We start from the raw sequence: 14,657 nt of genomic DNA on the forward strand, positions 1-14,657 counted from the left end.
ATACTTCCGATTTAGTCTTCTTTGAGGGCTGATGGATGTCCTGGGCGCTGCCGTCTCCTGCTTCGGCCATTATTTCAGCTTCAAAGTTTTGGTTGCAAACTAAAAAGTGCGTGTGCGCGGGAACTTCAGCTGAAGCGACGGTGGCTGGTAAGGGTCACCGCGCCGAAACCGCGGCCACGGTAAACCCACCGAGATAATTTAGTTTTTTAAAAACTGGACGGTTATTTTTATTGTCAACTTTTTTACCGGGGTTTACCGCTATACCGGTTACCGTGACAACCCTAGACAGGAGAGATATGATCTCTCTTTTTAATTCTCATCAGAACTCTAGCTGCAGCATTTTGGACAAGCTGAAGACTTTTAACTACATTCTGTGGACTTCCTGAGAGTAATGAATTACTGTAATCCAGTCTTGATAGGGTTGGGCATCATTTGATTTTGAACGATTCAGATTCCAATTCCTCGTTTCGATTCCGGTTCCTATCGATTCCCGATTCCGACTCTTTCAAGACATGACATGCTTTACATGAGCCAGCTAACCACAGGTCCTACTTGATGAAATAATCTTAACTTCAACATGAATTTTAATTCTATGAACAACAACATCACCTTCATTTAGACAAAAATGTGTTTTGGAGAAAAAAAGAAAGATTTGCAGCCCAACCAGTGTGTTTGTTTCTGACCACAACCAACGTCTGGAAGAAGCCTCTGGGATGAGAGGCTAAATGTCTCCAACATATCCAGAAACGTCCAGCTGTTTTCAGCTAAAACTCAGGATGATCATGTCCAGGATGACTGAGAACTACACCTCCATGCTGCAGCAGCATTCAGTCAGAACAGGAAGTGAAACAAATGTAGCTGCTGTCAGTAACAATCCACCATATTTTAAACATTAAAACTCTCAACAGAATTAGTTCAGAAAGGAAATTAAAATGTTTACATCTTTGTGTGTAATTTATTATTATTATTATTATTATTATTTATTGTGGCAGAAGCTGGTGTGGTCCACCACAGATAAGCTGCACTAGCATGATGACTTTCATTATTCTACAGGTTATTGTTCAGCCTTTTGACGCCCCCCGTGTTTGACTGCTGACGCTCCGTGTGTGTTTTTATTTCTGCAGTGAGACAAACTCACCTCACACCGTCCAGAGTTTGTTCTTTAAAGCTTCTATTAAATCCACCGTGTTGACGTATTTTAACAAGTTTCCTCTACGCTGCAGTAGTTAAAGTTTACATCACGGTGTAAAAGTTCGGCAGACGCGTTTGTTTATATGTGGATGGGGGGACTCGGTGCAGCACAGACAGCTGGTGTGATCAGCTCTGAAAAGCGTTGATCACAATTTGTAGATCACGTTTATTTTTCACGGAGATTGGCTGCGGATTCCTCTTCCGTTGGCATACAAGGAATCAAAATAAAAAACGATGAGCGATTCAGGAAAAATGAACAGTTGGAACCGGTTCCAATCGATGCTCGATGTCCAACCCTAGATGTAATAAATGCATGAACTAGTTTTTCAGCATCACTCCTGGAAAGGATGCATCTAATCTTAGCAATATTCCGCAGGTGGAAAAAGGAAATCCGACAAACCTGTTTAATGTGGGATTTGAATGGCATGTCCTGGTCGAAGATAACACCATGGTTCCTTACTTTGTTCTCGGAGACTAATTTAATTACTTACAGGTCAAGTGATTGACTAAGCAATTTACTTTTCTGAATTTCAGGTCCAAAGATGAGAACTTCAGTCTTGTCTTGATTTAAAAGCAGAAAGTTTTAAGTCATCCAATTTTTTATGTCTTCAAGACAAGCCTGTAATCTACCTACCTGATTAGGTTCATCAGGGTTAATGGATTGATATAACTGAGTATCGTCAGCATAACAGTGGAAGTTTATCCCATGCTGTATAATGATTTTACCAATTGGAAGCATTTATATATAGTAAAAAGAATTGGTCCAAGCACTGAACCCTGTGGTACTCCACAAGTAACCCTGGAGTATGAAGAAGATTTGTTTTGTTCTTTTACGAAATGCAATATATCAGACAGGTAGGATTTAAACCAGCCTAGCGCTGTTCCTTTGATCCCTACAACATGTATGGCATTCAAAACTTGAGTTTGAATCCCAACAAAATGGAGGTCCTCGTAGTTGCACCTGAGAAGGAAATTTCTGGTATAAAAAGAAGCTCCTAGGTTTCCTGTTCTCTTTTGTTCAACCCTTTGTACAGAACCTAGGTTTCACATAGGGCTGGACAATAATTCAGTAACAATATATGTCGATCAGTAGACATGTGGTTCAATAGAAAACAAATGGATCAATAAAAACTTTAAGTTTCCAATTTTTCATTATAGCCTATTGGGTAGCTTTTTTCTAGAGTCATTACTTACCCCCAACAAATCAAAACACAGACCCAAGCACGCTCTGTCACCAAGCCCTCCTCTCTCAAACCTAAACAGACAGCAATGTGACTTAAACAAGATGTTGCAGCACCATTGCTGCAATATTTTCATTCTTAAAAGTCGGACAAAAACAAACAATGTTTGTTTGCAACAGAGAATCAATAAAAAACAAGTCTGGTAATGCAACAAACTTCTTTTATCATAAAGCAATGGCCTAAGGTGGCCAGGGCTGCACTTAAAATATACACTCACCTAAAGGATTTTTAGGAACACCTGTTCATCTTCTCCTTAGTGCAATTATCTAATCAACCAATCACATGGCAGTTGCTTCAATGCATTTAGGGGTGTGGTCCTGGTCAAGACAATCTCCGGATCTCTAAACTGAAGGTCAGAATGGGAAAGAAAGCTCTGGAAGTAGAGCATGTTGTCCAGTAATCAGAAGGTTGCAGGTTTGATCTCGGCTCCGACCAGAGAATTCTGCTGTTGTGTCCTTGGGCAAGACACTAAACCCACCATGCCTGCTGGTGGTGGTCAGAGGGACCGGTGGCACCTGTGCTCGGCAGCCTTGCCTCTGTCAGTGGGCCCCAGGGCAGCTGTGGCTACATCGCAGCTCATCCCCATCAGCATGTGAATGTGTGTGTGAATGACTGATTGTGTTGTGAAGCGCCTTGGGGGGGGGGGGGGGGGGGGGGGGGATTGTAGGACCATATGAAGGCTCTATACAAATACAGGCCATCCATGCTTTCGTTCTTTTTTAAACACAGAAACAGTTTTGTTTACCTGTTTGTAGCTACGACTGAGCGTCAGCCTGAAGAAGCCGGCAGCTGTCGGCGAAACCGTAGCTACAAACAGGTAAACAAAACTGTTTCTGTGTTTAAAAAAGAACGAAAGCATGGATTTACAAAGACACAGCAAGAACACACCTAAGAAATACAGGCCATATAAGCAATTTTGAGCGTGGCATGGTTGTTGGTGCCAGACGGGCCGGTCTGAGTATTTCATAATCTGCTCAGTTACTGGGATTTTCACCCACAACCATTTCTAGGGTTTACAGAGAATGGTGTGAAAAGGCAAACACATTCAGTCTGCGGCAGTCCTGTGGGCCAAGATGCCTTGTTGATGCTAGAGGTCAGAGGAGAATGGGCTGACTGATTCAAGCTGATAGAAGAGCAACTTTGACTGAAATAACCACTCGTTACAACCGAGGAACGCAGCAAAGCATTTGTGAAGCCACACCCTAACCCTTGAGGCGGATGGGCTACAGCAGCAGAAGACCCCACCGGGTACCACTCGTCTCCACTACAAACAGGAAAAGAGGCTACCATTTGCACCAGCTCACCAACACTGGACAGTTGAAGACTGGAAAAATGTTGCCTGGTGTGATGACTCTCGATTTCTGTTGAGACATTCAAATGGTAGAGTCAGAATTTGGCTTAAACAGAATGAGAACATGGATCCATCATGCCTTGTTACCACTGTGCAGGCTGCTGGTGGTGATGGTGTGGGGGATGTTTTCTTGGCACACACTAGGCCCCTTAGTGCCAACTGGGCATGGTTTAAATGCCACGGGCTACCTGAGCATTGTTTCTGACCATGTCCATCCCTTCATGACCACCATGTACCCATCCTCTGATGGCTACTTCCAGCAGGATAATGCAGTTAGAAACCACCAGTGTTCCTACCAGTCACTATTCCCATCGTCCTTTTCTGTGCTCTCAGGGGTGATGAAGCTTTGATTGGATCAACCGGGGTCTTGCACAAGAAGAGGACTGCGTCACATGGGAGTGTGTGTGCATGTGTGTGTGAGGGCCTCCCACCGGCGCCCGCTTTTCCTGGACCAGCATGGCGGGGGTCAGAGAACGTGGCTCGCGGACCCAGAGGCCGTGGTCGGTGTACCGGGCCAACACCTTTGAGCTATCCAACGAGATGATCGGGTTAGCTCTCGCGGGTGAGTTACGAATCACTCGTTGTCGTCATCCATGTTTATGTTTTCTAAAACTTGTGTTTGTTGGTTGTTTTGCAGGAAATAGTCAGGACCCAGACGAACCTGTGCTGGAGTTCAGTATTTGTGAGTTTTTGACAATATTCACCCAAACCGTTGCCGTCTGTTATAGCATTATTTAATGTTACCTGTGATGGAGCAGGACGGTTTAATATGAGATAAAGGCAGAATGAGATTTATTATTTTTAAAAATAAACTTTTAAACGTTTCCACACAGGGATCTAGGGAGAAAAATGTTTATCGACTGTTACCTGAACCTCTTTGTGTTTTGAGTGATTTATGTGTGTGTGTTTTATCCTCACCCAGCGTGCACAGGCCTGGTGATTCCCTCTATGGATCGAAAGCCCAACAGCTTCGTAGCAGTGAGCTGCACCACGCCACCCCAGGCCTTCTGGACCAAACACTCCCAGACCGAGGTCATAGAGGTCAGACTCTTAGTCAAGGCTGATCCTGATTCCAAACAACCTGAGAGATGCTCAGATTCTGTAACGTGACGTGTTACAGGGGCTGATTTCAACTGGTGTTCATCCTCTGACTGACCTGAGGTCAGCAGGTTGGCTCGGATTAAAATCAGTGGGATGTTTACCTTCACAGATGTAGAACAAGAAGAAGTTTGTTGGATAAATATTTCAATTTTTCTTAATCTAAAATCAAAAAGTAGCACATGTTCTTTTAAAAGTGTAATTTTTCTTTGTAATTTGCAACTTATTTTCTCCTTTTTCTGTTTGAGATCAAATATTTTCATTAATTTCTGCTTTAAAATGTCATACAATAAAAATTATTATCCTCTCTGGACTAAGATCAAGATAAACATAATAAAAAACAATGATAAAGTATATAAACAATGCTACAACCTTACAGTTAACTGCTTAATGAGTTTAAAATGCAAACAAAGGTCGTAGACCTTAAGTGTGAAATAAATGCGTGTACGTAAAATGATCATCAAACAGGTTTTGACTGCAACAGATTAGAATAGACACTAATTTAAGGAAATTAAAGTATTTGAAAAATGAATGAAAGGAAAACATTTCAGTATTAGTAAAGGCTCGTCTGAATGTTTGTCTGTTTAAAGTTGTTTTTTATTGTCTTCTCAGGGAACCATCAATCCCATCTTCCTCAGCAGCACAGCCTTCTTCCAGGACTCCAACATCAACCAGCAGACGCAGCTGAAGCTGGCTGTCTACGACGTGAAGGACCGCTCCCAGAGCACGGTATTAGCCCTCTTCCTTGCTAGTGCCGCGTTTAATTCGTCTCTAGACATCAGGAAGTCGTGGATGAGTGAGTTTCTTTAGGAAAATCCACAAACTGCTAGTGAAGACGAGTTAACCCTTCTTCCTTCTTTGTGCTCAGATGTATATGTTGGGCTCTGCGCTGTTTTCTGTGAAGGAACTCCTGCAGGAGAAGAGCCACAGATTAGAGCTGGAGCTCAGGTATGCTTCCACTTCAACATGATCACCTGGTTGCTCCTGGTTTTGTGCTAGATTTTAGAAAATGTTTCAGTCATAGAGAATCTGGTTGGAATCGGTAGGATGTTTCAGGTGTGTGAGTTTAAATTACTGATCTCAAATGTAAATCCAACCAGATGGTTTGACTCGGGTCTTTTCTGGCGCTTACCAAGTCCATCCGTCCAGAAAAGAGCAGATTCTGGTGACATCAACTTTAAAAGTCATGTCAGATGAAATAACAAACCCATTTTTACTAAATAATAACAGGTCTTAGGCAAAGAGTATAAATATATAGCTAGGAGCCAGTATCCTTGTTGGCAGACTCCGTTTCCCAGGAGGAAATGCAAATGAAGCTAGGCAGTTTTAGGCCAGCTGAGTCTACTCAGTTGATTTTTTAAACAAATTCTCATGAAAACCAAAGTGATGAAAGTTATAGAAACATCAGGGTGAAACCTCCAAAGAACAAGAATGCTTCATGGAGACTCGTTTCATTTGAATCCTCACAGTTGTTATAAAGTAGAATCCACCCAAGTCTTAAAGGGAATTCTTCTGATTGGACATTTTGATCAGCTTGAATTATCCGTCTCGTTGTTTGAAAAACAACAACAACAACAAAAAGAAACACTTCGGTAAAATTTCTCACTTCACACTCTGGAAATGCTCAGCTCTGATATCAGAAAGAATTTTTTATTATTATTAAATAAAAAAATGTCAAACATTTAAACTCAGTTGGCTTCATTTTACAACTAAACTATGTGAACCAAACAATGTTTAATAAATTAAAATTGTCTAAAATTTTACTATTTATCAAGTGAGCATTTCTCAAATACGTGTCTTCATTTATAAAATCTTATCTGATGGACAAATACCCAAACGGTTTAATATGTATTTTAATGTAAATTTATCTATCCGCTCACATAATCCAATTCTCTATCGGCATTAGGGGTGCAGTAATATGGAATCATGTTCCCTATCTGGCAGTGGTATACAGTTGATGTTTTAAAAATGCATCCGTCCATTTTCGGCTGCTTATTCGGGGTTGGGTCGCGGGGGCAGCCACCTAAGCAGGGAGGCCCAGACTTCTCTCTCCGCAGACTTGAATCTGCACCGAAGGGCCTTGAGTGTCTGTTAGTGCTTGTTTTTGTCTTCTTAAACTTTTGCTTTGCACTATCTTCCATTGGGAAAGAGAAGGAAACTCATCTGTGGGTTATCCTGTTGTCTAGTAGCTCTGGTTTGGGCCAAGTGAAAACAATAAGTGCAATCAGGGGCTGTGAACGAGCTGTTTCTCCCCTCTCTGAAAGCACTCATCAGGTGATCTAGGTCTCAACCATTGCAATCAGCTGGTGCATGAACACCTGTTTCCAACTAGTAGCACAGCATAAGTTTGGTGGCATAAATGAAGCGTCAGCCCTTGTGTCTCAGCCCCTCTGGTGTGAAGACATACGTGTCTACCTACGCGTGTCCACAGAGCAAACAAACGACCCAGACGCTGCTCCATCGACACCTTGCGAAATGTGCCATTATCCTATACCTGTGATCACTGGCTTCAGAGGAAGGTCACACACAGCAAACTGCTTTTGCAACCTTCAAAACCTCCGCTCGCTAAAACCAACTCCCCCCGAAGACACCCACCTGTCTATGGGACTGTGGAACTGCCAATCGGCTGTAAACAAAGCAGACTTCATTACCGCATATGCAAACCACCTTTCACTTGATGCACTGGCTCTCACTGAGACCTGGATCAAACCATGTGACAATGCTACCCCATCTGCTCTCTCAGTTAACCACACTTTCTCCCATACTTCACGTGCATCTGGCCGAGGTGGTGGAACGGACATGTTAATTTCCAACAAGTGGATATACAGTCAGTTTCTACCCATCACTAAATACAACTCTTTTGAATACCATGCCATCCAGGTAACGGTACCGGAAAAAAAATTATTTTTGGTTGTCATATATCGCCAACCAGGTCAACTCAGAGACTTTCTTGATGAACTCGACACCCTGCTCTCCTCCATTCCTGAGCACGACTGTCCCACAATGGTCCTTGGGGACATGAATATTCACCTGGACAATCCCAGCTCATCAGGCTTCCTGTCACTAATGTCATCATTTGATCTAAAACTAGTACAAAGTCCTTCAACTCACAAAGCTGGAAAAGCACTTGACCTCATTTTCACCAGAAACTGTGCCATAGACACAATCTCTGTCACACCGCTGCATCTTTCCGATCATTACTTCATCCATTTCAGCACGACTCTACAAGGGAGGTCCACTGCTTCCTCCCCAATGGTCTCATTCCGCCGCAACCTCCGCAATCTGGCACCCAACCACTTCTCCTCTCTTGTTGCCTCCACTCTTCCATCTCCCAGCACATTCTCTGCTTATGAAGTGAATGATGCCACCGAGTCACTCTGCTCCACACTCTGCTCTTGTCTTAATAACTTGTGCCCTTTAGCCACTAGACCTGCTAGATCCTCTCAGTCGCACCCTTGGCTAAATGATACCCTCCGGTCTCTACGCACCAATCTTAGAGCTGTGGAACAAAAATGGCGCAAAACAAAAGATCCTGGTGATCAATTGAAATTTCAGGAATTACTCTCCTCATTCTCTGCCAGCATCACTGATGCAAAGAAAGCTTTCTACACTGACAAAATTATCAGCTCTACTGACTCTCAGAAACTATTTTCAACATTCAAAACTCTGCTCACCCCTCCATCTCCACCTCCTACCAACAATCTATCAGCTGACACCTTTGCCTCATTCTTCACTGACAAAGTGGAAGCTATAAGCAAACAGTTTACTCAACTGGCCACTCCTGAACATTCGCTACCACAAACTCGTTCTAGCTCAACCATCTCAGGCCCTACTGCTTCATTTACCTCTTTTTCCCCTCTCACTGAGAACTGTGTGTCCAAGCTTCTCACGTGCAGCTGCCCTACTACATGCCCACTTCCCATTCCGACTAAGCTGCTCCAAGCTATTGCTCCTACAGTAGCCGCAGCAGTCACACATGTGATCAACGCTTCACTGACATCCAGTACATTTCCCACCTCTCTCAAGCATGCTCAGGTTAAACCGCTGCTTGTACCCGTGATCTCATTCTTTCTGTCACTACCCAAAGCTCGTGACCATGGTGAGGGTAGGAACGTAAATCGAGAGCTTTGGCTTCTGGCTCAGCTCTCTCTTCACCATGACAGACCGGTACAACCCCTGCATCGCTGCAGACGCACCACCAATCTGCCTATCGATCTCGCGCTCCAGCTTTCCCTCACTCATGAACAAGCCCTTGAGATACTTGGGGTAGGACCTCATCCCTGACCTGGAAAAGGCATTCTTCCCTTTTCTGACTTCAGACCATGGTCTCAGATTTAGAGGAGCTGAGGGTCGCTGGGACGCTGCCGAACGCCTTCTCCAAATCCACAAAACACATGTAGAGTGGTTAGGCGACCTCTCATGCATCCTCCACGACCCCCCTATGGGTATAGAGCTGGTCTAGTGTTCCACGGCCAGGACGAAAACCACATTACTCCTCTTGAATCCGAGGTTTGACAATCCACCGGACCCTCCTCTCCAAAATCCCTGAATAGACCTTACCAAGGAAGCTCAGCAGTGTGATCCCTCTGTAGTTGGAACACACTTTACAATCCTTCTTTTTTAAATAGGGGACCACCACCCCAGTCTGCCAGTCCAGTGGAACTGCCCCCAATGTCCACATGATACTGCAAAGCCGCTTCGGCCAACACAGCCCCACAACATCCAGAGTCTTAAGGAACTCTGGGCGGATCTCAACCACCTCTGGAGCTTTGCCACTGAGGAACTTTTTGACCACCTCAGTGACCTCAGCACCAGAGATTGGAGAGTCCAACCCAAAGTCCCCAGACTCTGCTTCCTCACTGGAAGATATGCCAGTGGGATTGAGGAGGTTTTCGAAGTATTCCTCCCATCGATCCACGACGTCCTGAGTAGAGGTCAGCAGCACACCGTCCCCACTAAAAGCAGTGCTGGTAGCGCACTGCTCTCCCCTCCTGAGGCGCCGGATGGTGGACCAGAATCTCCTCGAAGCCGTACGGAAGTCTTGTTCCATGGTTTCAGTAAGCTATTCCCATGCTCGGGTTTTTGCCTCTGTGACCAGTTAAAAAACTTTTTTAAATAATTAATTTGATTAAAGGAGGGAATTAATTGTGCATTATTTAGCAAATCCCCAGACTCTCTTTTATTATTGTCTTCATTTCTTGTAATCCATAATTTTATGATTTGTAGGTTTTTGGTGGAGGCTTCAGATAAGCCTCACGGGCGTTCATCTTCTCCAGCATTGTAATTTTAATAATTTTATAAGTAAGGGCATTTTATTTATATAGCACTTATCACAGACATAGAATCACCAAGTGCTTCATATAGATCAAAACAAAATAAACCAAAGTCATAAAATCATAGTGAAATAGATTAACATCAGAAAAAATAAAGTCAATATATACTGTTGTACAGTTTATTCTATCTCTTTCTATTTTGCAAATAAAGGAAATAAAAAATAACTAATTCAACTTCATCTTGCAATTGACGTATTAGTTATGGACTGACTGTACTGCTATAAAAGCAGAGAAGAGCTGCTACTGGTGCCTGGAGAAAAAGAATAAGGGGAATAGTGACGCGTGAAAATGGAAGCGTATGGCAACTAATGTTGGATACCACATTAAGGAGTGATAATTTATAAAAATGGAGCTGTATTTTTGATCCGTCACACACAATCGGTGTGTTTTGCCCTTGTTCTGCCACCTTTTTTTTGTCTGACTCCACTGTAAGACAAAAGCAAACCTAACCGTTGGAAAGTGGGTCAAAATGAGCATCCTGCTTACAGCTGTGTGTTGGATCAACAGGTCAGCAGAGAACAAGCATGTGGGGAACATCACGGTGGCGGCCTGGCAGATGGAGGAGAGGACAGATCAGAGGATGTCAGTCGGACATCTACCAGACATCATCAACGGCCGGGTGGGGGACAGCTCTTCTAGCAAAGATGTTTACTTCAGTTTCAGCGGGAAAAGGTGGAGCTGAGTGATTGCGTTTGTTGCAGACGGTTCTGGCCGTAGACGAGAGCCTGACTGAGGCGATGGGAGTCCGGATCAAATACGCCTCGCTGAGCAAAGACGCGCTGCTGCGTTCAGGTACAAAACAACAGGAGTCAGATCTTCTTAGGTGTGTTCTTGCTGTGTATTAGTTCTAATTCCATGCTGTCGTTCTTTTTTAAAACACAGAAACGGTTTCGTTACCTGTTTTGTCGCTACGTTTCGCCGTAGCGACAAAACAGGTAACGAAACCGTTTCTGTGTTTTAAAAAAAGAACGACAGCATGGAAGGAGTCAGATCTGTCGTTTCTGCTCTAACACAAAAACCAGCTTTTTACATTTTTCCTCAATGTGTTGTTTTGTTGCTACACACTTGTGATGAGAAATAACCTAGGTGAGGAGGAAGAAACTCCTCCAGCAAGCACGGTGAGTTCACAAAGGAGTGCCAGCTCTGTTTGTTTGGCACCACCTCAGACACTCAGTTACATGAAGGAAGTCACTCAACCTTTAAATGTAGCTAGAAAAGCAGAGTGACAGTTTCATTGTGCCCTAATCTAATTCTGTCTTTTGCCTCATTTAGCAACAATAATCCAATTACTCAGATATGAAGTACACATTTCTGTTGTGAATGAAAAACAACAGCTGGTAAAACTCTGCTGATGTGTGATTGGCTCAGTGTTTGGAGGCACCATGTCCAGGATGTACCGGTTCCCCACCACTGAAGGGAATCACCTGCGGGTTCTGGAGCAGATGGCAGAAAGCGTCCTGTCGCTCAACGTTCCCCAACAGTTCATCAAACTGCTGCTGGAGGAGGACAGAGCCAGGTACAGACACACACCTGTAACCTTTACCCGAGCTCAAACTCTAAAACTTTGATTTGGCTTTTGAAACATTTATTTTTTTACTTTTTTATTTCAGAAATGCTGTAGTTTAGGAGATTTTATTCGAACTTTTCAGATTTTTCTTTTTTTATATCTCTTAAGTTTCCCTTTTTCACACAAGCTTTGAACCTTTTTGACAAAATAACGCTTTGATGGTTTTGGGGGGAAGTTATTCTTTTTATTCAGTGTTTTTTTTTAATATATCTACCTCAGGCTGTTCCAACATCATTCAGGATTCAGCTGCAGGCATTTCACCTTCTCCTGCATTAATACCTCTGCTTATTTTTGTCCGCACAATCGAAACAAATAAAATAATTTTCAGATATTATGAAAAAAAATCTGTCATTGTCTGACTTATGAAGCTGTTCTTTTTTGTGTTTTGCTTTTTAATAACCTAAAACGCAATGAACAAGGGCCATGAGCTTTTCCTCCTCTGATGTTTGTGTTCAGTGTGTGTGAGCTGGACGAACTGGGAGAGTTGTCCCCCTGCTGGGAGTGTCTGCGGAGACAGATCGTCTCTCAGCACCAGTCCATACTAACCGGCTACCAGGAGACTTTGTCCGACCTCAACAACTACAGAGGTGTGTGTCTGCAGCAGCTTTTAATGTCTGCAACTCCTAAAGAGGATGTGATTAACCTCCTTGGATCTGATCACGTCAGGTCCGTCGTTTAAAGCCAGTAAACTGAAGTCTGATAAGAAGCTGGAGTTCATGCCGACCAACCTCCACGTTCAGAGGATGAGGGTTCAGGACGTGCTGGGCTCTGGTGAGACACCAACCCGCAGGTCCATCTGTGTTTCGCCTCTCTTCATTCTAACGCTGGTGTTCTGTCACACCAGACCACACGTACGACGTGATAACGATCGGCGCCCCGGCCGCTCACTGCCAGGGCTTTAAAAACGGAGGTTTGAGGAAACTCGTCCAGAAGTTTGAGGAGGCAAAGAAACAGTAAGTGGGGTTTAGTGATGGCAGCAAAAGCAGCTGATATCTTTGAAATTGTATTATTTGCTTCATTCATATTTAGTTTGATGGGGTGTTCTGTAAAAGTATTAGTCATCATTTCAGATGTTTTACAGCAGCTAATTTGATTTTTACGTGAAGTGAACTCGTTTTCTAAATCCCTGCTTTAGTTCTGCTCTTTGGTTTTATGGCTTCTTCTTCTTTTTGTTGTTTTACTTCTTTTGGGTCAGCGTTTATGAGGAGGGATGGTGAGTTTTAGCTTGTTTGTGTTTGAGCGTTTCACCATCTCGTACCACCACCACCAACAGTGCCACTGACTGTTTGAGCTGTCGAACAAATCCCCACGTTTTATCATGAGATGTAACCGATTTGTCAATGTTGCACTCAAGTTTAACTAGCTTTAGCTTTTAACCAGGCCTTTCCACAAGATGCGTAAGCTGCTCCTTTTTTAATAGACACATTTTATCTGTGAGCAACTGGAAGTCAGTACTTGTCTTTCACTTTGAAAGTTTCCGGATGTTCCATACTGCCTTTGTGTTTGACTTCCTGTCTGGCTCTGTCTGAACTGCTGAGTTTGACGTGTTCTGGAAGAAAAATGCGTAAAAGCTACACCTGAAGCATAAATTTAGCTTAAGTGACGCATCCTTATGCTTCTGGGCTCCAAAACGTGAGGCACCTTGGCCAGTGAAAATGCACCCATCAAAACTTATTGCAGCTAATTGCTGCGTGCTACGTTTTGCTGACGTTATGCAATGCTTACACTTTCGGTGGAAAGGCCAGGTACAAATGACTTTCACGAAGACGTGTCTAATCGTCATAAAAAGCCTCTTCATTAGTCCTGTTTTGCTTCTGAAAAACCACCACAAGCAGCAGGCATGTGCATGCAGACTCTATATTTGTCTGTTCATGTCTTAGAGACTCCTCTCCCTTTGGTTTTTAACAGCCCCTCTCAGACAGAGCGGTACACTCCATCAGACATAGATGGTTGTCATCGGCATACGCTCTGATAATGTTTTCTTTTCACCCTGCAGCAGCGCCATCTCCAGCTCTCAGTCCATCGTCTACTTACCACAGGAAATTGTCCGAGCCAAAGAGATCATCGCCCATATCAACACGCTCAAGACTCAGGTCAACTACTACGCAGAGAGGCTTTCCCGGGCCGCCAAAGACCGGTCCGCCAGTGGGCTGGAGAGGACGCTTGCCATTCTGACTGATAAGGTATGAAACTTTTACATATTTTTGATGACTTCATTCCTAAAATTTGCCTTTTAATTTTACTGAAACCTCTCCTCTCACTTGGTCAGACTCGTCAGCTGGTGACAGTGTGTGACTGTAAGCTGCTGACTTTAGCCATCCAGGCGCTAAACGCAGCACGACCCGAGTACATTGCTTCCAAAGCATCTCCTTCTGCGGAATCGGAGCAAGTTGTTCTCCGCAACGACCAGGACACGCTGCTGGCCAAGTGGAGCGGATGCAACAGCCGATCGTCTCTGCATGTGGACTGGCACGAAGAGGAGTGGGTAAGTTATTCACAGAAACTTGGAACGAAGAGACAGAAACAAGTAGAAAATTGCCTCTTCGGAGGAGAAAGTAGCTTCAGACGACAGGATTTGGAGTCGTATTTCCTGAAATGTGGACATCTCACCTCCGATTGGCTAACAGCAACGCAGCTCTACCACTGACTGCTCTGCAACGTTGATGTTTCATCTCCACAAATAACACAAGCCTGGAGGAGTTCTGCTGTGTGGTGGAGTTGCTAACGCTAATGATTAGCTTCCGCTAGCTGAAACGTTCTCTGCTGTTTCCTGGATTGTGCACCAACAGCCTTCCCTGTCGTGAGTCAAGATGGGTGAGTCCATGTGACGTAGATCTGTCAGGCTTTTCTAATCCTAGAGTTTCACCGTCTACTTT

At 43.8% G+C, this 14,657-nt stretch overlaps 1 protein-coding gene across 12 annotated transcripts in view; it reads left to right on the top strand.

The window, feature by feature from the left end:
* Positions 1-14,657, top strand: part of inpp4ab (inositol polyphosphate-4-phosphatase type I Ab) — a 64,900-nt gene that overhangs the window by 22,181 nt on the left and 28,062 nt on the right. For 10 of the 12 annotated variants that reach the window (XM_015946635.3, XM_054747596.2, XM_015946638.3 and 7 more), the window contains 14 exons: positions 4,117-4,345; positions 4,421-4,465; positions 4,706-4,824; positions 5,494-5,610; positions 5,750-5,829; positions 10,722-10,833; positions 10,916-11,006; positions 11,583-11,730; positions 12,238-12,368; positions 12,448-12,552; positions 12,626-12,734; positions 12,977-12,994; positions 13,778-13,964; positions 14,051-14,266. In XM_015946635.3, coding sequence (XP_015802121.3) covers positions 4,240-4,345; positions 4,421-4,465; positions 4,706-4,824; positions 5,494-5,610; positions 5,750-5,829; positions 10,722-10,833; positions 10,916-11,006; positions 11,583-11,730; positions 12,238-12,368; positions 12,448-12,552; positions 12,626-12,734; positions 12,977-12,994; positions 13,778-13,964; positions 14,051-14,266 — 1,584 coding nt within the window. In that variant the 5' untranslated portion in view covers positions 4,117-4,239. The remainder of the gene's footprint in view (positions 1-4,116; positions 4,346-4,420; positions 4,466-4,705; positions 4,825-5,493; positions 5,611-5,749; positions 5,830-10,721; positions 10,834-10,915; positions 11,007-11,582; positions 11,731-12,237; positions 12,369-12,447; positions 12,553-12,625; positions 12,735-12,976; positions 12,995-13,777; positions 13,965-14,050; positions 14,267-14,657) is intronic. The other 2 variants (XM_015946632.3, XM_070547318.1) reach the window with 2 other exon arrangements.

This window comes from Nothobranchius furzeri, chromosome 2, assembly GCF_043380555.1.
Source record: "Nothobranchius furzeri strain GRZ-AD chromosome 2, NfurGRZ-RIMD1, whole genome shotgun sequence".
NCBI lineage: Eukaryota > Metazoa > Chordata > Actinopteri > Cyprinodontiformes > Nothobranchiidae > Nothobranchius > Nothobranchius furzeri.